This window comes from Paroedura picta, chromosome 7 (genome assembly GCF_049243985.1).
Source record: "Paroedura picta isolate Pp20150507F chromosome 7, Ppicta_v3.0, whole genome shotgun sequence".
NCBI classification, from domain to species: Eukaryota; Metazoa; Chordata; class Lepidosauria; order Squamata; family Gekkonidae; genus Paroedura; species Paroedura picta.
This window is the reverse complement of record NC_135375.1, coordinates 18,533,735-18,557,598: the sequence shown is the minus strand read 5'-3', so window position 1 is coordinate 18,557,598 and position 23,864 is coordinate 18,533,735. Positions and strand designations below refer to the sequence as shown.

The 23,864-nt window shown below is 47.0% G+C and overlaps 1 protein-coding gene and 1 long non-coding RNA gene across 6 annotated transcripts in view; one reads left to right on the top strand and one right to left on the bottom strand.

The window, feature by feature from the left end:
- The window catches only part of LOC143842136 (uncharacterized), a 40,516-nt gene extending 17,838 nt beyond the window's left edge, over positions 1-22,678 (bottom strand). For 2 of the 5 annotated variants that reach the window (XR_013232995.1, XR_013232996.1), the window contains exons 1-3: positions 20,541-22,678; positions 20,289-20,449; positions 11,113-11,291 (exon numbers count right to left, since the gene is read on the bottom strand). This is a non-coding gene — a long non-coding RNA (uncharacterized LOC143842136). Of the gene's footprint in view, positions 1-58; positions 1,180-4,640; positions 11,292-20,288; positions 20,450-20,540 lie in introns of those variants that run through there. The other 3 variants (XR_013232997.1, XR_013232994.1, XR_013232993.1) reach the window with 3 other exon arrangements.
- Positions 22,679-23,227: 549 nt separating this feature from the next.
- The window catches only part of CCBE1 (collagen and calcium binding EGF domains 1), a 134,333-nt gene continuing 133,696 nt past the window's right edge, over positions 23,228-23,864 (top strand). The window contains exons 1-2 of the mRNA XM_077346907.1: positions 23,228-23,516; positions 23,626-23,706. Coding sequence (XP_077203022.1) covers positions 23,326-23,516; positions 23,626-23,706 — 272 coding nt within the window. The 5' untranslated portion in view covers positions 23,228-23,325. The remainder of the gene's footprint in view (positions 23,517-23,625; positions 23,707-23,864) is intronic.

The following is a 23,864-nucleotide window of genomic DNA, read 5'->3' as shown; positions in this document are numbered from 1 at the left end:
TACACCACACCTGGTTCATTGAGAAGCTGGTGGGGATGTGACAGCTGGAAGGGTGTGCTTTAGGTGGGCATGAGCATGTGTGCTCTACAGCGGCACCGTTGGATCAGGCAGCCGGAAACACAGCATCTGGCCCAGTCCCTATGTGTGATCTCCACTATCATAGCATAGAGGAAACAAGTTAGCTCAGTCCAAGCAGCCCAACTAAAGGAGAAGGTCAAGTTCCAGGCTAAAGGCAACAGGCCCTGCCAAAGAAAGCTCTCATGAAACCAAAGGAGACCTCACAAGCCACTTACAGACTCCAGACTAGTGTAGAGGTTAGTCCAGCAAGCTGAAGCAGGACTCAGGGGACACCGAGGACAGATGCCAAACTGAGAGAGGGGGCAGGGCAGAGGAGAGAGGCACAGACACACACCCCCTGCAATCCCCCTAGGTAACAAAGATGCAAAGCCCTTTGGACAGCTCCCCTTGTGAACGGTTCTTTTAAGAAAACACCCTGAGCTTGAGCGTGATTTTGTTGGCTTACCTGGGCATATTTCTACATCACAAACTGGTTTGTCAAATTATATATAATGGGCATCTAATGTGTTCCAGGGAAATGACTTGGCAGATCTGCCTTGAAAAAAGGAGCAAGGAAAGGCAGGCTGAGTTCTACATGCCAAGCCATGAGACATTAGGTTTTATTGGAGTGTTCCTTCTTTTATTTGATGAGGAACGGTAATAATAGGCTTATCCAGGCATTCCTTATTTCAAGGAAGTGTTCCTAGGTTGTTCTTAAAATGCAGCCCCCCCACTTAAGAAATGTAAAAAAATATAAGCAACTTTGTGTTAATGCTTTACAAGGCTAGTATATTTGAACAAAGTGCTGTTAATGTTCTAAATACGCATAACACGTCATTAGGTTTCAGTTTGCATTTGGGGGCTTTCCAAAGGGGAACCATAAACAGTAACTAACAGGGGGCTTGTTCTAGGATGTTCCAGTGTCCATGTTTAGTTGGCAATTTCATAAGGCGGTTTCGTGATCTGGAGGGGTGTTATGTTCGGAAGATAGCTATGAAGATAGGTTGAGGGACTTAGGAATGTTCAGCCTGGAGAAAAGGAGGTTGAGAGGGGACATGATAGCCCTCTTTAAGTATTTGAAAGGTTGTCACTTGGAGGAGGGCAGCATGCTGTTTCTGTTGGCTGCAGAGGAGAGGCCACACAGTAATGGGTTTAAACTTCAAGTACAACGATATAGGCTAGATATCAGGAAAAAGTTTTCACAGTCAGAGTAGTTCAACAGTGGAATAGGCTGCCTAAGGAGGTGGTGAGCTCCCCCTCACTGGCAGTCTTCAAGCAAAGGTTGGATACACACTTTTCTTGGATGCTTTAGGATGCTTAGGGCTGATCCTGCGTTGAGCAGGGGATTGGACTAGATGGGCTGTATGGCCCCTTCCAACTCTGTGATTCTGTGATTCTGTGAGGTACAGAAGAATGAGTTTTACCAGTGGACTGTACCAGTATGGTTGGACCAGATGAGTCCGAGAGAGAATTTAATCGTGGAATGAGGTAAAAAGCTCTTTTAGCTACAACGCCAGCCTGTCGTCCCACCCGCAAGGGCAGATCCAAAAATACTCTCCCATTCAGGGGTCCCCAACGGGTGCCTGCTGATAGCTTTGCTGGTGCCTGCCAAGTGTTTTCCGAAAGTGGGTATGGCCAAGTTGGGAGATTTGTGTTTCTGACAGAGCACTGGAGATTCGTTTGACAGTGCAGATTCTAAACATATTGCCTTGGCAAAAGATGCCACCAGAGCAGAAGGCCCTTGTGGGAAGAGCAGCACCAAACTGGGTGTTCCCCCGACCCCAGTAGGGGGTCTGGCATTTCTAAAGGGGGGGGATTTACCGTCCCTTCAAGTTCTCAGGTCCCTCTTGTCTTTTCCCCTTTCAAAAATGTTCATAACAAAGGAAGGCTCTGTGGATCCAGTTTAGGTTTACTTTCAGGCTAGGCCGTGTAAACACATAAAGCTGCTTTATACTGCGTCTGTCAAGAAGTTGACTTACCTGGATCTTAGGTCAAGGTCTTTCACATCACTTACTGATTATTTTTAACTGGAAATGGAGATGCCTGGGATTGAACATGGGACCTTCTGCATGCAAAGCAGATGCTATATCAGCCCTATAAGAGCTGTTTTGTCCTTGGGTATTCCTTGACAGAGACGACAAGTAGAAAGATGTTTGCAGAAAGTTGCAACAGCAGGAATTGCTGCGGGCTATATAATTCATCCATTATGGTATCTCTAAGGGCCGCTTGGGATTGTTTATGTGAAGAAAACAACTTGTTTCCCAATTCCCAGTTCATCAGAAGCACTGGTGAAATGGAGCCTCCACATTCAAAGGCAGTAACCCTCCAAATGTCAGTCTGAGAGCAAGACTGGGAGGAGACTTGTACTGATTGTTAGACAATTGCCTTTTCTTCCTCTCCTCGCAAAAGACACCCTGTGAAGTAGGTGGGGCTGAGAGAGCCCTGAGAGAACTGCTCAGTCAGAACAGCACCATCAGGGCTGCGACTAGCCCAAGGTCACCCAGCTGGCTGCATGTGGGGGAGTGGGGGATCAAACCTGGCTCATCAAATTAGAAACTGCTACTCTTAACTACTACACCATGCTGATTCCACAGTGACACCATACCATGCTTAACCATTGGTCAGATCCACAGTGGCTGCTCTTATATTCTTACTGAGCTTTTCACTGTTTCTGAATGGCTGACAGCCCTCAAAGCTTTGCTGTTTCTCTTTAACACGTGGCTTGGCTCGTTCATTGATATTAACTGGAGGCATCTTGGAAGGGAATCTCTTCTGCTCCAGTTCACTGTGCGTGTTGCACCATAAGGAGTAACCTCTGCATGCGTGCTCACTGAGGAAGGAGAAGGTCGGATTTGACAATCCAATGAGTCAGTCCCTTGCCAGAAAGGAAATAATGTCATTATGAGTAATCTGGTTTAGAAATCTATTAAGAGTCAGGCCCAGTGTGGTCCAACCAGCTTTGGACCGACGTTCTGCCAGATGTCCTTAAAAACCGCAAGCAACCATATGCAGAAGGTGACAGAATGCAGAAGGTCCCTGGTTGCTAATGCTGTTTAAAGTACTTGGCATGTTCCTGCAGGATGCAATTCTGTGGGAGCCGCTACCCAGTATAATTCCGTGACAATGCTGAGTATAGAATGACCGCAGAGAGCAGCCTTTCTCCACTTTTTTACCTTTGAGAAACCCTGGAACGTTCTACATATTTTGAGAAACCCCAGAAATGGCACAATTGTGCAGAATTTGGAAACATAACTATGTACACACCCAACCAGAGACTCTGCCCTTCCCACCTCCTCCAGGCCCAGCACTGGCCATTTTGGGAGGGGGTGGTCGGGTCAACATGATCATATATGGCCACTCAATATCACTCAATAAATGTTTAACACATTTTAAAATATGTATTAAAAATTAATTAACTCCCACCCATTCAGGAAACCCTTCTAGGGCTGTCAAGAAACCCCAGGTTTTCATGAAACCCTGGTTGAGTAAGCCTGGGATAGAGTGTGTACGTATGTGGCATAGATAGACAGAAGTAGGTAGACAGTAGGGCTGTCAGCTGTGAGGTGGGGAGCACCTGGAAGTGTTGGGGGTGCAGCCTGAGGAGGGAGGTGTTAGAGAAGTGAAGAAATTTCAACGGGGGAGTGTCCACCTTCCAGATTGGCCATTTTCTCTTCCACCAGGAGATCAGTTGTAAACCCAGAGCTCCACCTACCACCTGGAAGCTGGCAACTCTAACAGATAGAGCCAGAGTGGAGCAGTGGTTAGCATATTAGGCTAGGATCTGGGAGAACCCAATTCGAATCCCCACTCTGCCAGGGAAACTAGCTGGGTGACCTTGGGCCAGACATACAGCGTATTGTTCCTCACAGGGGTGTCGTCAGGATAAAACCGAGGAGAGGAGGATGATGTGACCCGCCTTTTTTGTCCCTACTGGAGAGGAAGATGAGGTAAATAAAGTCTGACTGGGCCGACCCAATCTCCTCAGGCCTCAGAATCACCAAAGTTTGTACTCAGGCTGGAAACCACCAAGGAGATTCAGACTCTCCATGCACAGGGAGGCTAAGACAAGCCATTCTAAATTGTCTCTGGCCTTGAGAAGCCTATTGGTGGCCAAACTCTGGCTCTCCAGAGGTCCATGGACTACAATTCCCACGAGCCCCTGCCATGCTGGACCTCTAGAGCAGGGATCCTCAACCTGTGGTCCTCCAGATGTTCATGGACTACAATTCCCACGAGCCCCTGCCATGCTGGACCTCTAGAGCAGGGATCCTCAACCTGTGGTCCTCCAGATGTTCATGGACTACAATTCCCACGAGCCCCTGCCATGCTGGACCTCTAGAGCAGGGATCCTCAACCTGTGGTCCTCCAGATGTTCATGGACTACAATTCCCGTGAGCCCCTGCCAGCAAATGCTGGGAGGGGCTCACGGGAATTGTAGTCCATGAACATCTGGAGGACCACAGGTTGAGGATCCCTGCTCTAGAGAGCCACAGTTTGGCCACCCCTGGTTGGGGTCACCGTATGTCAGCAGAGACCTGGCAGCGATTTCCACCAAAGATATAAAATAAAAGATAGATCTGTCAATGGCTGCCATGGCAACTAAATTAAATTTCCTTGCTGCTTATGCTACAATCCTAACCAGAACGGACATCACCCTGCCTGGGCACTAAATAAAAATCTGAGTTCCCAAATAAACAGCATACGGAGATGGACATCTTATCTGGCTTGAACCTCTGAAGGCATCTGGCTGCTCTTGGTGGAAATAGAACCTGGGAGGTTTCTGGTTCCTTCCAGCCTTGCAGTTAAATGAGTAAATCAGCCAGAAAGGAAATAATGTCACAATGAGTAATTTAGCCATAATGCTGGGGGGATGCCACTCATTCTGTTTCTTAATTGTTCCAGAATGTCTGTGCTCCTACTGAATTCCAGTGGAGCTAGAAAAAGTTCTGCAATGAATTTTGGAAAGGGAAGATGCCCCGTTTGCGGTGGCTTGAAATGCATTTGGATCTTTCATTCTCCCTTCCGCACTTCCTCATGTGCATGTGCGTATCTATATGACAACATTGAGATTTTTGGGGGGTAATGTTTTATGCATGTGTTCTTGTTCCACAGTGCAATTGCTGTGTGCACAATGATGTTGCGATTGCTTTTATTCACATGTTTGACCAATGCAGATTAATAATTTGCAGTGGGGAGATATGAAAAAAAAATTAAAAATATGGCAAACATACAAGCATAGCCATGATGCAAAACTGGGGGAAGGGCAGAACAGCATCCCATACAAAATGTGTGCATGCGTGGAGGGGGGGGGGCTTCAGAGAATTTCTAACATCTTGAGTCTTTTATGGGATCAAGTTGAGGCACTTCAGGATCCCAGTGTCTATTAACTTCATTTATAGTCTGTCTTTCTTACTTGGGCTGAAGGAAGATTGCAGAAGTTTAAAAAGCAATAGAACGGCAGGAGCCCTATAATCAACCATGGACTAAAAATTCCATTCCGCACAACTTAAATGTAGCCGAAGTCTTACCTTTCGTAAATGCTTTAATTTAACGTTCCGCATGACATTGTAGAGAGACTGCAAAACTCCCACAAAACTCCAGCAACAATCGGAATTTTATAGCGCTTAGGGGGAAATCCAGAAAAGTGGATTCCCACCGAAAAACCGCTACACTTCTGAGCACAAGCCACAGCACATCAGCGAAAGACACGTGCATTCTCAAAATAGCGGTAGAAAGAATGTCCCTCCCTAGCTCTCGTCACTGAGCTTCTGGAGATGTGATCGCCATTTCCCCCCCTTAAGCCGGTGAAAGCAAGGAATAAGCGAGGCTTCTTCGGCTGAAGGCCCTCCAGAGAAGTGCTCAACAGTAAAACAAAGCTCCCTTCTGCAATTGTCTTTAACGTTTCTGAGCACAATACAGCCTCCTGTTCAACACTGCCCATAATTTCGGCCAGAAATTGCACCCATCGGGGGAGGGGGATTTTTTTTTACTTGAAGAGCGTGTAAACAATTAAGCACCAGCTCCTATGCCAGTGAAAACAGTCTTTCTGAGACACTGAATGAACAAATATTCATTGCTACTGGTGTTTTTGGGTAAAAAAAAACAGTTTTTAAAGGGAAAGGGGCTTTTGGGGAGCACGAACACAACAGTTCATTGGCTGTTCTGTTTGATTGACGGCCAGGGGCGAGAAGAAACACGGAAAAATATCGCCTCCTTTGTTGTGATTCCGGGGAGACCGGGAACCTGTGGGGAATGAATAGACCGCTACTGGGACTTCAATATTCTACTAGAATTGAAGGTGTGCGGAATGATGAAATTCCACTATTAAGTATAGCGTTTCTGCATACTGCAAACATTTAGCAACATTGGTACTGTGCGGAATGGCCCTCAATAAAGGCAACCACAGCCTTCAGTTTGCAGGAACTGAGCAAGGTTGTTAACGATAGGGTTGCCCTAAGTCGGAAGTGATTTGACAGCACGTTATGCACGGAAAAACAGAAGGCACACAAAAGCAGGGTACTGAAACCGCTGAATATTATTTCTTAGGAACTGCAACTCCTCAGTTAATTGAGACAAGGAGAATCTCAGAATTCTTGAAATCCGTTTCAAACTGCAGTATAGTTTGAAACCCTAGTTAACCAGATTTAATGTAGGTGCTCAAGAGAGGCGGGCAATTTGCTCCTAAGAGGGATGGGGCTGTAGAGAAGAAGTGCATGTTCCTAATTGGCATAGAACCTAAATTCCAGTTTCTCCAAATGTATATTATCTCCAATTTCAGTGGGCATAAAATCACAGTCTCGAAATCCCGTGGGGATGTGTGTAAACTGCCATCAGCATCAGAACCATCCTGAGCCTTAAGGGGAGGGTGGTAAAAGTAAAGGTAAAGGTATCCCCTGTGCAAGCACCAAGTCATGTCTGACCCTTGGGGTGATGCCCTCTAGTGTTTTCATGGCAGACTCAATACGGGGTGGTTTGCCAGTGCCTTCCCCAATCATTACCGTTTACCCCCCCCCCCGAAACCTGGATACTCATTTTACCAACCTTGGAAGGATGGAAGGCTGAGTCAATCAGCCTCATGGGCAGAGCTTTCAGATTGCATGTCTGCTGCCTTACCACTCTGCACCACAAGAGACTCTGGGTGGTATACACATGTGGTATGCACATGTAATTAATAAATAAACCCCAGTAAGAGGTTTTCAAGGAAAGAGAGAAATGGAAGTCGTTTGCTGTTGCCTTCCCCCACAGAGCCTTCCTTGGTGGTCTCTCTTCCCCACATATCTGAGGGACCGTTTGTCACCCTATGCCCCCTGCAGGGCCTTGCACTCTGTGGGTACCAACTTGTTGGTCATTCCCAATCCTAGAGAAGTTTGCTTTGCCTCAACCAGGGGTAAGGCCTTTTCAGTCCTGGCCCCTACCTGGTGGAATGAGCTCCCAGAAGAGCTATGGCCCTGCGGGAGCTGTCCACTTTCCGCAGGGCCTGCAAGACGGAGCTCTTCCGCCAGGTCTATGGTTGAGGCCGGTCTCGGAGGAAGACCTGGTGGGGGCCTCCCTTAGATAGTATGCCACCCTTTGACCACCAGAGTGTTAATTGCTGACATAGCCCTTTGCTGCCCATGTGGGCAGGTGTCCCGTAATGGGGAAGGACTGTTTTTCTACCAAGCTGGGGTTTTGTACTGTTCTATTTGTTTTAATGTGGCTTTATTGTTGTGGAAATTTTATGTTGCAACCCACCATGTGCCGGAATGCTGAGAGTGGTGGTTAAGAAATATAATAATATAATAATAATAAAAGAGTACAGACCCAGCTTGTCTTCTGAGATCAGGCTAAACCGCACTATCTTCTCTCTTAAGAAACCCCATAATATGAGCAAAATGAGAAGCAATCATGCTCACCAAATTCCTGAAGGACAAGGTAATCTTAAGAGATTTAGTTTACGGTCTAAAACCATCAGAAGAATGTGAAACATAATACAGCACGTCAGATAAAAGCGCGTATACATTAAAAAAGCCTCGTGCATACTTTTAGATATTCTTGGCTACCTTGGATCTATACATTTAAATTTTAGCCATTCTTTCCATCGTTTTATTATCAGACTACGATATTTAGCCCCTTTGCATGTGATGTCTTCGTTCTTGTCTTCTAAAAATCTGCAAAGATAAAAACCTCTATCTCTCCTGGGGCTTACTTTGCATAGGGATTTTTGAGGGTTTCTTGGATGTGCTTACAGCCCATTGGCTGAAACCGAACATCTGCCCCAAGGGTCTGGTTGGCCTAACTTTGAAGGATACTCATGCCCTCCCCTCCCCCCATGGGTGAGATTGGCAAAGAATACATCGGCCTATTATAGTTTATCCCACCAATTTCTGTTAAGCATGAAATAGAAACAAGCCAAGATCTTTGTTAAACAAAAAATCTTAGATATTGAAAGACAGCATGATCTAAATGGGGTTAAGAAGCAGCTATCTGGCCAGAATAATCTTAATAGGGCTACTCCAATGCTCTGTCTAAAACACCTAGACAATCTGGACCTTGGGAGAGCTTTTACTCTCCTAAGACAAGATGTTCTAACCACCACTGAACAGGGTGGCAAATTTAGGAGGGTTCCATACCAAGAATGCTTATGTGTGTGCGGGGACGGGAAGGTTGAGTTCATGGAGCCTGTTACAATTGAGTGTAATCTGCATAAGCACATCTGACAAGGTAATCCATGTAAGCTCTGAAACATTCCGAAATCCAGGCTGTGGGTGCAAAGAAAGACCCAATCCAGCCAATGACATTAAGGGTAAAGGTAAAGGTAACCCCTGTGCCAGCACCAAGTCATGTCTGACCCTTGGGGTGACGCCCTCTAGCGTTTTCATGGCAGACTCAATACGGGGTGGTTTGCCAGTGCCTTCCCCAGTCATTACCGTTTACCCCCCAGCAAGCAAGCTGGGTACTCATTTTACCGACCTCGGAAGGATGGAAGGCTGAGTCGACCTTGAGCCGGCTGCTGGCATGTTTAAACCCCTTGTGCACCCAAAGACATCACACCTCCCTTCCCTGGCTTGTTGGTATTTATGAAATAGAGCTGGATTGGAAGCCCGTCCTTCCCACTAGCTCCAAGTTCTGAATAAATGATGAAAATGGCTCTGAGGGGGTTTTTTTGGCTAGTGACTTGTGAGGATCTGTGAAATTTAAATCCGGGCTTTCCATGGGAATGAACCAAACCGCATGGCCTTTCCCTCTGACCCTACACCTCCAAACCAGCTGTGCTAGGTATCCTCTGCCAGATTTACTAGATTTCCACAAGGAACACTAAAGAGTGTGCTTGACACTAAAATAGTGCCCAAGGATGTGCTAGGATTTGCTGCAGAGTCGTAAGGTGGGCAAGGACCAATTGCCAGTGTGAGCCGCCCAGTGAAAATGACCAGTGGCTTCAGCGCAAGTGCGCGGCTAGATCCCATCAGCCAGATCCGGTCAGTTTAAAGTGAAACTGACCAATAGCATGCACTGGCGTGTAGATCTTTTGTGGGGCTTTTGTGTATAGATTGGGGGGTTGGTTGTGGGTTTCTTTGGTTCAATAACATGCTGGGGTCATAATAAAGAGCTCAGGTTACTTCCGGTGTCCAGGTCCACCCTGGACCCATGGATTTAAACAATAATGGCATGCAATTATAAGAAAATGCTGTGCCTAAACCTGCCATTTCTGTGTGGGTTTGGGCAGCGATCCTCAAGATGGAGGAAAATGTTCAGGTTCCGAGAAAGAAGATGCCTTGCAAATTCATTATTTTTAAAAATTATGGGGAATACAAATTTTATAAACAATGAGGTGGGGGGCAGAATGAGGAAAAACTGGGACAGCACTGGGATGTCGACAAAGCTGTCTGGACACAAGACAAAAAACACAGTAACATCAGGGAACGAAAACAGAACATTAAGGCAGTCTGAAAAACAACCCTGTGAGGTAGGATAAGTGTGACTGGCATGTGGGAAATTCCATTCTGGGTCTTTCATACGTTAGTCTGACACTCTTAACCACCACCCCACCCTACTATTAACAATCAGCTTGATACATTCTGGGGATCTGCAGGAGTTGTAACACCACATGGGCCTAAGGATGCTGACAGACATGGAGAATGATATTCTGTCCCTTTAACCGAGGCATCTCCAGCTAAAAGGTCCAGGCTAAAGGTGATGTGAAAGACCTGGAGAACTTTTCCCAGTCTGAGTTGACAATACCAGCTTGGTTGGAATAAGGATCTGACTTGGTATGAGGCAGTTTCAAGTGTCTGTGTGCTCAGTGGGATGTTATTTACTTCCATTTCGTGCAAAGCTTCTGTTCCCCATTTCCACACATTAAACCTCTTTTGAATGTGCAGCACATTTTTTTCTCTCCAGGCAGTTGGCAACTGTATATGGGACTCCTGCTACAGTGACCCTTTGCCTGAGCTTGTTTACAGCAAATACAGCCCCTCGCCCACCCCTTGCATCTGCTAAACTGTTATTAGTCTTCCATATGCTACAGAAGTCTGATAAAGGTTTTGTAAATGCTGGTATTATGGAGCTGTAAGTGCAAAATATGGAACCTGGCTACTTGAAGGTAGGAAAGACCTTTTTGACAGAAAACATTCCATATTTACCTTAGTGGTCAGGAAAGTAATGGGGGGCAGGGGGGTTTCAAATATACATTTCACATTTTAGTTTGGAAAATAATCTCTTGTCCATCGAAGAACATTTCCTGTTTTAGGCTCAGTGAACTTTGAAGTCTCTACTGCTTATTGGAACATATTTCAGGCTTAGTCTTTTTAAAAAATGTTTGTCTCACTGACTTTTCCAGTTCTCCAGACTGTCCAAAACCACTACTTGAAATGTTCTAAACCTCAACAATTCACGGTGTAGTACTTGGGCCACTAATCAGTTTTAAGTGAGAATGAAAAAAAAAAGTATGATTGATTCTAGAAAATATTTTCTGTCTTTTCCTGGGCTGCAACCCTGTATTTTGTCCCAGCGAACAAAACCATCACGTTTCCCCCCAAAAAACCCAAGTAAGGTTGCCAGTTCAGGGTCGGAAAATACCTGAAGACTTTGAGGGAGCAGTTGGGAGAAAGCAGGATTGTTGGATTTTACATCCTTGTGTACAAGCGGTCTTCATAGTGGAAGGAGTGGTGCACTCTGGGAGAATCTCTCTTACGATTTGACAATTCCATTTTGTCACTTAAATTTCGACTATTGTTGTTTTCCCTTCTGCATAAAGTCTGTTGATAAAAAAAAACTTGTTCAGTTTTATTTCCCGTATTTTCCCTCTGAAAAATTTACACTCCAGAATGTGAAAACCCTCTTCATACACAGGCTGCTTTTGTATAGCAATGAATTAATATCCTTATTGCTTTGCAAAATTATATTCAATAAATGAATTACTATATGTGCACATTTTTTCTGTGTGGGAAGTTTTCCATGTGGCCATTTTTTCAGTGTGAGAACTTTCTCATAATTCCTGAGTAACCATTTATTGTATTAGTATGTGTGTGTATATGTATACACACACACAAAACTTTTCTTGGGGAGGGGGAGCTGAAGACCCTATAGCCTGGAATAAAACGGGACAGTTCTAAGTAGACATACCTAGAACTATTCTGCCTGCCATCTCCCATTTGAGAAGAAGTATCTACAAGGCTATCATTCTGTTGATTTGCTGTGTTGATACAATAGTGAAGTGAAGGCAACAGGAATATTCAAAAGGAAGAAATAGGTGGACTTCTTCATGCACAAAAGGAATAAACCACACCAATGAAATTTTGTAAAGGCAGCTATGAAGCTGCCAACCCGTGACACAATGTCTGGGAATTGGTTTGCATCAGTCACCCCCCTCTTCAGATCTGCCAGTCAGAGACTGCCCTTCATGGAGAACTAGGTCATAAAAACCCTTCTCTCCCGCCCTCTCCCAAGACCTGTCAAAATCACTATGATAAAGAGCCACCACCACTGTTGCCTGCATCAACATTCACTACTCGGCCAATGGAGTGCCAATGCATTTATTGCTTCATTCTGTTCCCTTACAGCCATTACTGACCTTCTGCTTTTACAAAGGTACCTCTTTTAAGACCTGAAGAGCAACATCATTGAAAGTTCTAGAGAGCAACTTCCAATATTGTTACCCTGCTGTTGTCATATTGTTACATGCCTATTTACCTAAAAGGAAGAGCTTCTCTGCACTTTTAATTTTCACTACTTGAAGTACATTAGTTTTTTTTAATGTGGAAACACATCTACTGGCGCTGTCAAGGAAACAGAAGTGAATATGACGTCCATCACTCCCGCCCCCTGACAGGAGGCCAGAAAGCAAATGCCACGAAAGACAGGTAGTGGTGGTATGAGTGGGGTTTAGCCGCGGGCCTGTCCAGCTGCCATTGTGCTCCTTTGCCCTCCAGCCACCCCCACCTCTGACCAAAGGAGATAGCTGTGGAGCTGTCACTGGCTGCCAGTGACAATCAGATTGTTGCAGATTATGTGTTTCCACACAATCTGTAACAATCTGATTCTTGCTAGTTTATTGTACTTTTCTACATGTGCTTGGTCCTCCCTAATGGTTACTTCAATATTTCATCGCTATATCTGTAGGTTATTTCTCTGCACTGCTAAAGTGCTCGGGAATAAGATGGTGAGGCAGCAATCACTATAGGGAGCCAAACAAGTGGGGTGGGGAGAAAGATGCAGATAGACACACGAGTGATGAAATAACAGGTGCAGAAAAGCATCACAACTAGGTGTCCCCCCCCCACAAGTCTTCAAAAACAATAGCCACAACAAAGGGACTGTCTTAAATTCTTGCACAAGTTATACTTAGGAGCAGTAATAAAAAAAACATTTCATACATAAAAATTTAGAATGGGTTTTGTCTTAAATGTGGGGGCTTTGTGTATTTATATACTTCATTTCTTGTCCATTTTTTTCTACAGAGATGCAAGACAGACTACAAAATTATATAAGACAATGCAGGGGAAGTATGCAACATACAAAGGGCTGTGCAATAAGGCTGGATTACTCCAATTAAAAACAATTAAATAGAAACAGTATAATCCATTGCAAAAACTGGATTTCAGAAGTAAAGAATGCTGAAGTATAGAGAGTATGATATATCCAGAAAACAATGCAATACAAAGGGGGAAGAGGATGAAAATAAAGGTGTTTAACAATTTGGGGGGGGCAATTAAACCAACACCTTATTATCAAGATAGACAGACAGAATGCCTTCATTGGCATAATTCAATATCCTTTCTGCTAAATTATGTGTGTTCAGTACTGTCAAGTTGCTTCTGTCCTATGGTGATCCCATGAAATAATGACCTCCAAATTAATGACCCCGGGACATTCGCCTTTTTGGACCTGGTTCCAACCTGGTTGAATGAGCTCCTGGAAAAGCTAATGGCCCTGACGAAGCTTGCTCGGTTCTGCATGGCCTGGAAGATGGAGCTCTTCTGCTTAGTACCAGTGGATCCCCCCCCCCACACCCCCCGTGTATGATCCCAGAAAGACAGGATTATAGGATCATCCATGCTGACCTGGCTGGAACAGTTATTGGGTTGGAGAAAATACGCCACCACTTGTCTTTTGGTTCCTATTTTTAGCTGTTTTATGTTTAAGGGACGTTTTATGCTGTATTTTATTGGTTTTATGTTGTGAATTGCCCCAAGACGATTTGTCGTGAGCAGCGGTATAAAAATGTAAATATAAATAATAAATAAATATTAGCCTTGATAGCCTTACAAACAGTCTTGCAAACTTTCTCTACTATGTCAGTCCATCTCAGGCCAGGTCTTCCTCTTTTCTTGCTGCTTTCATCTTCTCCCGGCATTGTTTGCTTTTCCAGTGGCTCTTGTCTTCTCAGAATGTGACCAAAGTCCGACAGCCTCTGTTCATTCATTTTAGCTTCCAGGGAGAGTTCAGGCTTGCTCTCCTCTAGAACCCACTTATTTATCTTTTTGGCAGCCCACTCTCTTTCAACACCACATTTCAAATGTCAGCTTCCTGTCAGCTTTCTTCCTTGTCCAACTTCCTCGCCCATGCATAAAAATGGGGAATACTACTGTATGAATTATCTTTATATGGGTCACCAGTGACATGTTCTTACAGTTAAGGATTTGGCTTCCCTTCACAGTTGCAACCATCTTCGGATCTCCTGGGTGCAGTCTCCATTTTGATAAATGACGGAGCCAAGGAATAGAAAAACTTTAACGATTTCGGTTTCTTCATTGTCAGCCTCACGTTTTCTGAATAACTACATCTCTATTCCTTTATGAAAATGCTCTCTGGAATAGCTCTGTTTGATACAATTTGAGAAATCACAAATATATAGGATCCTTCCTTCCTTCCTTCCTTCCTTCCTTCCTTCCTTCCTTCCTTCCTTCCTTCCTTCCTTCCTTGAGTCAGGTGCAGTGGTTAGGAGCGGTGACATCAAATCTAGCAAACTGGGTTTGATTCCCCACTCTCCCACATGCAGCCAGATGGGAGACCTTGGGCTTCTCACAACACTGATGAAGCTGTTCTGACCAAGCAGTGATATCAGGGCTCTCTCAGCCTCACCTACCCCACAGGGTGTCTGTTGTGGGGAGAGGAATGGGAAGGCGACTATAAGCCGTTTTGAGACTCCTTTGGGTAGAGAAAAGCAGCATATAAGAACCAACTCTTCTTCTTCTTCAGTAATATCAGGGCTCTCTCAGCCTCACCCACCTCACAGGGTGTCTGTTATGGGGAGAGGAAGAGAAGGTGACTGTAAGCCACTTTGAGACTCCTTCGGGTAGAGAAAAGCAGCATATAAGAACCAACTCTTCTTCTTCTTCAGCAATATCAGGGCTCTCTCAGCCTCACCCACCTCACAGGGTGTCTGTTGTGGGGAGAGGAAGAGAAGGTGACTGTAAGATGCTTAGAGATGCCTTCTGGTAGAGAAAAGCAGCATATAAAAAACAACTCTTCTTCTTCTTCTTTTTTAATTTAGGAAAACAGTAGGGATACAGAAAAGGGAAATAAAAAGGAGGCTATGCAACAAAATCATATTTGTCAATGATAATCATGTAGTTCTAAACCAATATAGCACTCCAGTGCTGTAGTAGTACTATTGATAAGGTTTGACTCCAGCGTCTCAATGAAGTCAAGACATTTCAATGGTGCTACTATATTGGTTTAGTGCTTAGAACATTTTTTTCAAAGTCTGAGGCAGATCTTGTGGCAAAATTGGTCACGGAAGAAGCCATGGGGTAGGAATTGCTGTGGGCATTTTAAACAGCACACCACATCAATTCAGAACGAAGGAGCAGAAAATGGGGAGCAGCAGTTTCCCTCAAAAGTGGCCGAACCATGCCTTTGCTGACCCAATGCAAGCAGGTCAGTGTGAATGGGCAGACAGATTTTGCTAGCAGCTGGTTACTAAAGCGAGCCTGAAATGACAGAAGAAATCCATTAGTGACCAGTTACTAAGATGGAATCCAAAGGCAGTTTGAACATGGCCAAAGCGTGAACTTGCCTCAAGCTAAATTAAATTGCTCTACCATATTCAGCATTGTGTGCTTTGTCTGGATGCTCTCTAGGGTCTCGGGCTTTCACATTACTTCCTACCTGATCCTTTCAAGTGGAACTGCTGGACATTGAATCTGGGACTTTCCGCATGCCAAACAAACGCTTGAGCTCTGAGCCGTGCCCCTACCCCTAGCAGGGAATGAAGGTGGCTTGTGTTTGTTCTAGTTCTCAGAGATATTCCACTTCTGAACATGGAGGTTTCTCTTAGCCATCACAGGAAACAGTTGCTGATCTAAATGAGTCAGGATGAGCACGAATCAGTCATGGGCCAGTTGTTTTTCCTAGTAATGGGCATGTTGGGCATGTAAGATTCAAAGAGTGAATCCTGGAGGCCATTTGGATCTTAAACAACACTAGCACCAGGAACCACCTCCGTGGCCAAGTGGAGAACCGACAAATGTTTCCAAACCCTGCAGCCACAACATGCGATATGTAACACCCCCAAAAAACTATTATTTCGCAAAACTGATGAGGCAGCTGTGATGCGTTCGATTTCTGTTTAAACAATCCCCGAGAGCTTTTTGCCTGACTCCCGCCTTGTGGCTTCGCTCCGAAAATGCTCCCAAATTTCACGTGCAGCTTTTATCATAGTTCTTTGCGTTTGAGTCGTTTAAATCAAAAGGAAGGCAGCCCAGTGGAGAGAGAAGCACAGAGAGCATCTTCACACACTCTATTAAATTTTGTTCAAGGAAAACCGTAGCCAAAATATCCCTGCCTGGGGCAACGGGGACTCCGACTGTTTCTTTAACTCTTGGCACCTTCTCCTGCTTTTTGGGATGAAACCCCCTGTTCTTTTAATGGGTTTTGCTGTTTGTCTAGTTACAAAAGAGATGCAGCAAGACTGTATCCACATCTTTTCTGTATTAGTTAGAAATACGATTACCAACTGCAAAACATTCCGTTGCGTTCTGTCACGTTATGCAACACGGCTGGGGGTTTTATTTATTTCTGCCCTAGCTCTTCACGCTGCGGCAGCTTTTATGATATCGCCTGAGCTGAGACACTGGGTCAGAAGATAAGTGTCTGCAGAGTGTTTGAGGGTTACCTCCACTCATCCATCTGGAGCCAGGGCGACTTTTTGAGTTGCTCATTTAATCAGCAAACCCGGGAGTTTAGTTAATTTTTTTCCTGAAAGCAAATGCTGATAAAGCACCATGCGCCGTAGTATTTGAAGTTGCACAGAACATTTCATCTGTTAGGCCACGCTGTCAGGTTTCATGAAACCCTGTGGTTTTTTGAGGGCACTGGAAGAGTTTCCCAAATGAGTGGGAGTGAATTAATTTTTTACATATATTTTTAAATTTGGATAAACATTTATTGGATATGACCATAAATGGCCATACTGTCTATCTATGCAACACGCACACATACACTCTATCCCAAACTTTCTCAGCCAGGATTTTGTGAAACCCTGGGATTTCTTGACAGCCCTGAACGGGTAGGACTTAATTTTTATTACATATTTTATTTTTTTTAAACATTTATCAGGTAATATAAGTATTTTTAAGTATTTGAAATGTTGTCACTTGGAGGAGGGCAGGATGCTGTTTCTGTTGGCTGCAGAGGAGAGGACATGCAGTAATGGGTTTAAACTACAAGTACAACAATATAGGCTAGATATCAGGAAAAAATTTTTCACAGTCAGAGTAGTTCAGCAGTGGAATAGGCTGCCTAAAGAGGTGGTGAGCTCCCCCTCACTGGCAGTCTTCAAGCAAAGGTTGGATACACACTTTTCTTGGATGCTTTAGGATGCTTAGGGCTGATCCTGCGTTGAGCAGGGGGTTGGACTAGATGGCCTGTGTGACCCCTTCCAACTCTATGATTCTATTATTCTAATATGACCATATATGGTCATGTCGATCTGCTCTCCTCCTCCTCCCCCCCCCCACATGGCTGGTGATGGGCCTGGAGGGGGTGGGAAAGGGAGAGCCCCTGGGTGGGCATGTCCACAGCTCTGCTTCCCAACCACATTCTGCACGATCATACCATTTTGGGGGTTTCTCAAAGCCTGAAGAATGTTTCAGGGGTTTCTCAATGGTAAAAAAAAAATTGAGAAAGGCTGTGTTGGGTGAAATGGTTATATTTGTCTGATGATAAAACTCTGAGCAGGGGAGAGACCTGCAGGCTCTTCCTCTAGTCCGCTGAGGTTTTCCAAATAAAATCTAATCCCATTTCTGAGTCTCTGGAATCATCCTACAACTAAGGGTTGTCATAATAACAATTGCCTCGCATGGGTAAGGGCTTCACAATTTTCCCCCATTCACACCTGCTCATGTATCATTCAGTGACTTCACTCAACTGTGTGTAGACAAGGAGATCTTTTGCATTTATTGCTGGGGTGTCTGTGGATGACACGCAAGCACCAGCCACTTTTAGAAGAAGTAGAAGAGTTGTTTATATTCCACATTCTACTACCCAAAGAAGTGGCAAGCACCTTCTACTCCCCTTAACAGGCACCTTGCGAGGTGAGTGAGGCTGAGAGAGCTTTAACAGGACTGTGACTGGCCCAAGGTCACAGAACTAGCCCAAGGTCAATCTCCAGATTAGAGGCCACTGCTTTTAACCAATACAACATGCTGGCTTTCTTTGAATGAAGCACATCTAATTACTTGGTGCAGGGAACCAATTGGAGGGCTTAGTTGTCATCATCATGTTCTTAGATACTGGCCATAACAGAAGACAAAATTTTGGCCCAGGCACCCTCTGTGTCTAAATACCAACAATGTTTTGGGTGCTGCCTGGCCAAGAATTCTTGTATTGTTTTTCCAATAATGGGTGTGAAACGTCCGCTGGATATTGATGTCCCCCTCCATTTTCTGAAATTTTAGCATTTACTTCTCCCTTAAAATGTAATTTTGTAGACAAAAGGACTGGAAATTAGCATATTTCCAAGTGTTAGTGGAATCCCGCTTAGCTGCCGCCACTGACGAGATTGCTCTCAAACACCCTCTCCACCCTCGCCTCAAATTGGCTCCCTGGTATCCTGGGAAGCAAAGGGGGAAGAAGACGGAGCTGAGACAGCTAGCGGAAAACTCATGAGGAAGCAACAAGAACATCCTATCACATGCTTATGAAGGCGTATGAGATGGCGGTTAGGATGGCTAAATGAGAGTTTTATGCCACATCTGTCACATGCACAAGCTCTCGTCCAGCCCAATTATTTAGGGTTCTTTGATCTCTGACTGCCCTTGTGGAAGGGTGCCAAAATAGTAGTCAATTGGCACTTGGTTGTGAGACAACAGTGAGCTTTTCCCCGGACAAGGTCATTTCACTCCGCCGGGACCTTCCTGCCACCTTTAAAACAGAAAGGAAATTAGAGGCCAATTGGCCACCAAGAGAGGATGTGTTTGATGGCTGCAGACGGCTCTTGGGAACTGAAGTGGGAAAGTTGCTGGGGTCAATAAGGGCGACCACCTGCCCCTTGATCCCTGTCATCTTGGTTACCAGCTGATAGGAGGCCCTCTGGGTGAGATTGTCAACCTCTCCCTGTCTACAGAGGAATTCCCAGAGGTTCTAAAGGACGCAGCGGTTTGTCCCTTGCTGAAAAAACCATAGCCAGCTACTGCCCAGTTTCACATCTTGTGTTCCTGGGAAAGATAGTTGAAAGGGCCACGGCAGACCAGCTCCTGGCTTACTTGTAAGAAACTTTGGTGCTCAATCCATACCAGTTGGGCTTCAGTCCTGGCCACGGGGTGAAGACAGTGTTGGTCGCCTTGGTGGATTGTCTCCAACACCAACTGGATCGGGGTGGATCAGCCATACTCATGCTGGTTGAACCATCAGCCGCATTTGACGTGGTTGATCACGAGTTATTGGCCCATCACCTCACAAGGGCTGGGATTCAAGGAGCAGCCCTTCAATGCCTGTGCTCCTTTTTCTGGAACTGGACATAGAGGGTGGCAGGGGAGGAGACACTATCTCACCTGTACGGACTCCCTTGTGGGGTTCCACAGGGCACGGGACTCTCCCCCACAGTATTTACCATTTTTATTCGCTCTCCTGTACAGCTGGTCCATTCATATGCAGATGACACTCAGCTCTATCTCCTAATAGACAGCTACCTGGACTCCCCCCAGATAATTTGCCATATGTTTGGAAGCTGTAGCTGGATGGTTAGAGCAGAGCTAGGGTTGCTAGCCTCCAGGTGAGACCTGGGAAACTTCAAGAAGTATAGCAGAATTCCATTACCCTGTGGAAAAGAGTCCTTTGGAGGGCATGCCCAACAGCATTACTCTGTCCTTGCCCCACCCAAAACCTGCCCTTCCCAGACTCCACCTAGGGTTGCCAACCTCCAGGTGGGGCAGGGAGATCTCCCGTAATTAGAACTGATCTCCAGTTGACATAAGCCAGCTCCCCTGGAGAAAATGACTGCTTTGGAGGGTCAACTCTATGGCATCACACCCACTTAAGACCCACCTTCACCCTCCCCAGGCTCCACCCCAAACATCTCCAGGTATTTCCCAACCCAGAACTGGCAACCCTAGTTCCACTTTTAAATCTCCGAGGATTTCCCTCCTGGCAGCCAAGTGAAAAGTGGCAGATGCATTGCTCACCCCTCTCGGATTTGTTTTCTGAAAGCCCACCAAGGAAGCCCACTCTGCACTCCCAGAAGCCTTCCAAAGAAGCTCTTGCATAGCCACAATGAAACAGGGTTCCAATCAATTTTTCCCCTGTGTACTCACGTGAGAACTGGACAAGGTGGGGATGGATCTGCTTAAAGGTCTCCCTCCCAACATTCTCAGGTCTGCTTTTTTCTTCGCTTTGTGCTTTAAATTGATCATTCATTCATTCAGTTGTTGTTATTATTATTGTTTCCTGCATCTGTTTCCTGCTTCTTCCTTTCCTTAAAAAAAAAAAGTGTGTTCCAACAGCTGTTAGCTTTTATTAACCACTGATCTGAAGACACTGATGACAATCCCAAGTAAACACATCACCTTGGGTTGTTTTTGGCCACGGGTAAGGCAGCCATGCTGATCCTAAGTTTATTCCATCCACTGCCTCGTTCGTTTCCAGGCAAGGCTTTGTTCATGCTGGGAGTCCTGGCAGGACGGAGATGGTCCCTCTCGTGCAAGAAAAAACGTTATGTGCAGCAAAGAAATTACAGCTTGAGGAAGATTCTTTCCCATCTGTCCAGAACGCCTCTGTGTTTGATGTCACCGGAGACTGTGTAAGCCCGTCCCTTGCCCTGAATACCTCACTGGAACAAACGCTGGAGACTGTGTAAGATCATCCCTTGCCTTGAAAACCTTTTTGGAACAAATTCACCATGGGGTTTTCCCACATGCTCAGTGTACGCCTTATTTTCTTGGCACTCCATCCACAAGCACTGGAATTGGTTTGGGCATGATTCTTCCACATGTCTGCCCACCCTGTGCATTCTCACAGCTGTGGAGTCAATTAATTTTCTTTCACATCCGTCTTAAATAATCAGGATTTTCATGGGAGGGCGATGTTATCAGTGGCATCACAACACCCTCCTTTATTTTATTTTTTTTATGCATACTTATATCAATACTAGGGGCCAAGACCATTGCATTCAGGAATACAACGGGCGCTAGGTTAGGGGGGTGGAGTGGAAGAACTCCGCGGACAGCCTCCCCCTCCTCCCAGGACATGGAAAGGCTGCAGGCAGCGGTTAGGGAACTCACTGGCAGGGACAGCTCTCACGTGGCAGTGATCTGCAGCCTCCAAGCCTCAGAGGGAAGTGAAAGGAGGAGGGGGGTGGTCAGGGGTGGGGGATGGAAGGTGATTGATTGGCTGGCCGCTGGACAGACAGGCAAGCTGGTTGGAGGAGGAGGCACTCAGGGGCAGGACAGCCGCTCTGAATGGGTGTTAAGTGCTGAGGGGCACTTAAGCCACGAGACACGCTCCTCCTCCAAGGCCTTTCCAGAAATATATAGTGGAAAAGATAATGGCTGCATTGTTCATAAGAAACAGCACTCAAATATTGTTATATCAATATACTGTTGTAATAATAAGGTGAACAGGTTCTCTGAATTCCCAGCTTTCATTTAAAAAAAAAAAAGCTCTAGCCCTTTTCCTTGAGGAGATATAAAGGAAAAGGCATATCTCCGCAATAGAGGGGGATATACTTCTTTGTTTTTCAAATGAAAGCTGGGAATTCATAGAGCCTGCTTAACATTCCTTACTATGATATATCAATATATTTATATTTTAGTGCTTTCTAAGAAATTAAAAACAAAGCCACTCACTTCCCTTGTTCAGGCCTCTCTCCCAATTCATTATCTGCGAAACCAGCCAACAATGCAGATCAGCGTCCTTCCCACAGAACAGATGGGAGGGCCATGGTTGAGACAGTGTCTGTCCAAGGCCACCTAGGGAGTTCTTGGCAGTGGTGACATTTGAACCAGGATCACAGCTAATTCTCTGAGCAGCTATGCTCTACAGGCTCTAAGGGGGTTCATGGCTTTTGTTGCCATTTTATGAGTTCCAGGACCAGCACCCAAAATGTCTTCTGCTTCTCATCCTTAGCTCGGTCCAGCCATGAAGCTCACTGGGTGACCCACAGTTAGTCACCCTAGCCTAGGTGAGGTAGAGAGAGTTCTGAGAGAACTGTCTCAAGGTCACCCAGGGGGCTGCATGTGGAGGAGTGGGGCATCAAACCTGCTTCTCCAGATTAGCCACGGCCACTTTTAAACCCTCCACCAAGCTGCTGCCAGCCTGAGAAGACAATACCCACTCCGGCGGAGGGAAAGGCCTGATACAGCATAAGGCAGCTTCATAGGTTCCTATGCCTGTCAGTGCCTCCCTGAGATCTACGCCTGCTATGTTCAGAATTGGCTACAGCAGGGGTAGTCAACCTCTGGTCCTCCAGATGTCCATGGACGACAATTCCCATGAGCCCCTGCCAGCAAACGCTGGCAGGGGCTCATGGGAATTGTAGTCCATGAACACCTGGAAGACCACAGGTTGACTACCCCTTGGCTACAGGGAAGGCAACGGCTGGGGAAAAAAAAGACACGTGTATTTGGCGCGCTAAGCCTCGAAGCCACACCCAACAAGAGACAGATGTCCGACTCCCTCGTGGAGAAACAGATCCCAACCTCTAAGAACCAAGAAAGCCCCCCCCCCCCCCCGGCCGTATCAGAGTGGCATCTGGCATGGGCGTCTCTCCCCCACCTCTCTGCCCCTTCTTCCCAGTCCGGCTGCAGCCTCCCCGGCTGGGTCCTCGGCCTCTCCTCTCCAACCGCCCCGGCGACCTCCTGCGCGACCCCCGACGGCCTCGGCATCCTCCCTGCGCAACATCTGGCTCAGCCCCCCCCCCCGATCTACCCCCCTGCCGGTGCCTAAAGCTCCCGCCTGGCCCGACTCCGCTCCTTCGGCCGCAGCATCTGGCGCTCGCCCGCCCCCCCCCTCCCCACCCCACCCCACCCCACCGCCCGGCTCCTCATTGCTGGAAAGCTGATCCCGTCCGGCCGTCCCGTCTCGGGAAGCGGCTCCTCTCCTCTCGCTGGCCGCCCACCCCGCCCCGTCAAGTCCGGTCCGGTCTGCGGGCTCGGCCGTGCGGGCTCCAGGCTCCTCTCGTGCCGGCTCCTCCGCCCCCTCCCCTCCCCTCCCCCGAGCCCTTCGCGCCGCCGTCCCCCGCCCGCCCGCCCGCCCGCCCAGTCCGTCCGTCGTCGGGGGTGAGCCTCTTTCAGGCCAGCGCGCCGGCCGGCCGGCCAGTCGCCGCGGGGCGCGCCACAGCGCCAGGGCCGCCCGATGGTGCTGCCGGGCGGGGGAGGAGGAGGTGCCCGGCGGCGGCCGCTGCTGCTGCTGCTGCTGCTGTGCGTCGCGCTCGCCTCGCCGGCGCGGAGCCTGCGCCTCTGGCGGCTGCTGCTGCTGCCCGTGCTGCTGGCGGCGGCGGCGGGCCACGCGTGGACCTACCGCGAGGAGCCCGAGGAGAGCGACAGGTGGGTGGCTGGGCGGGCGAGCGGGCAGAGCCTGTGGCCGCGGGGGGCTGCGGGGACGGAGCGCCAATCAGCCACCCAACCGCTGTCGCCTTCTTCTCCCCCCTCGCAGGGAAGTGTGCTCCGAGAGCAAAGTCGCCACCACCAGGTACGCGTGCCTCAAGGCCGGCGGGGAGCTCACCACCTGCTTCAGGTCAGTTGGCGCCCTTTCCTTCCCGCGCGCGGCGCCGCCTGAGGGGCCGAGGCCGCATTTGCAGGGCCAGGGCCAGGGCGCGGGCTTGCCACACGGAATCCGGTAAGGTCACGGCGGGGGCCTTCGCTGCCTGAGGAGAAGTTCATGGCGACGCCCGC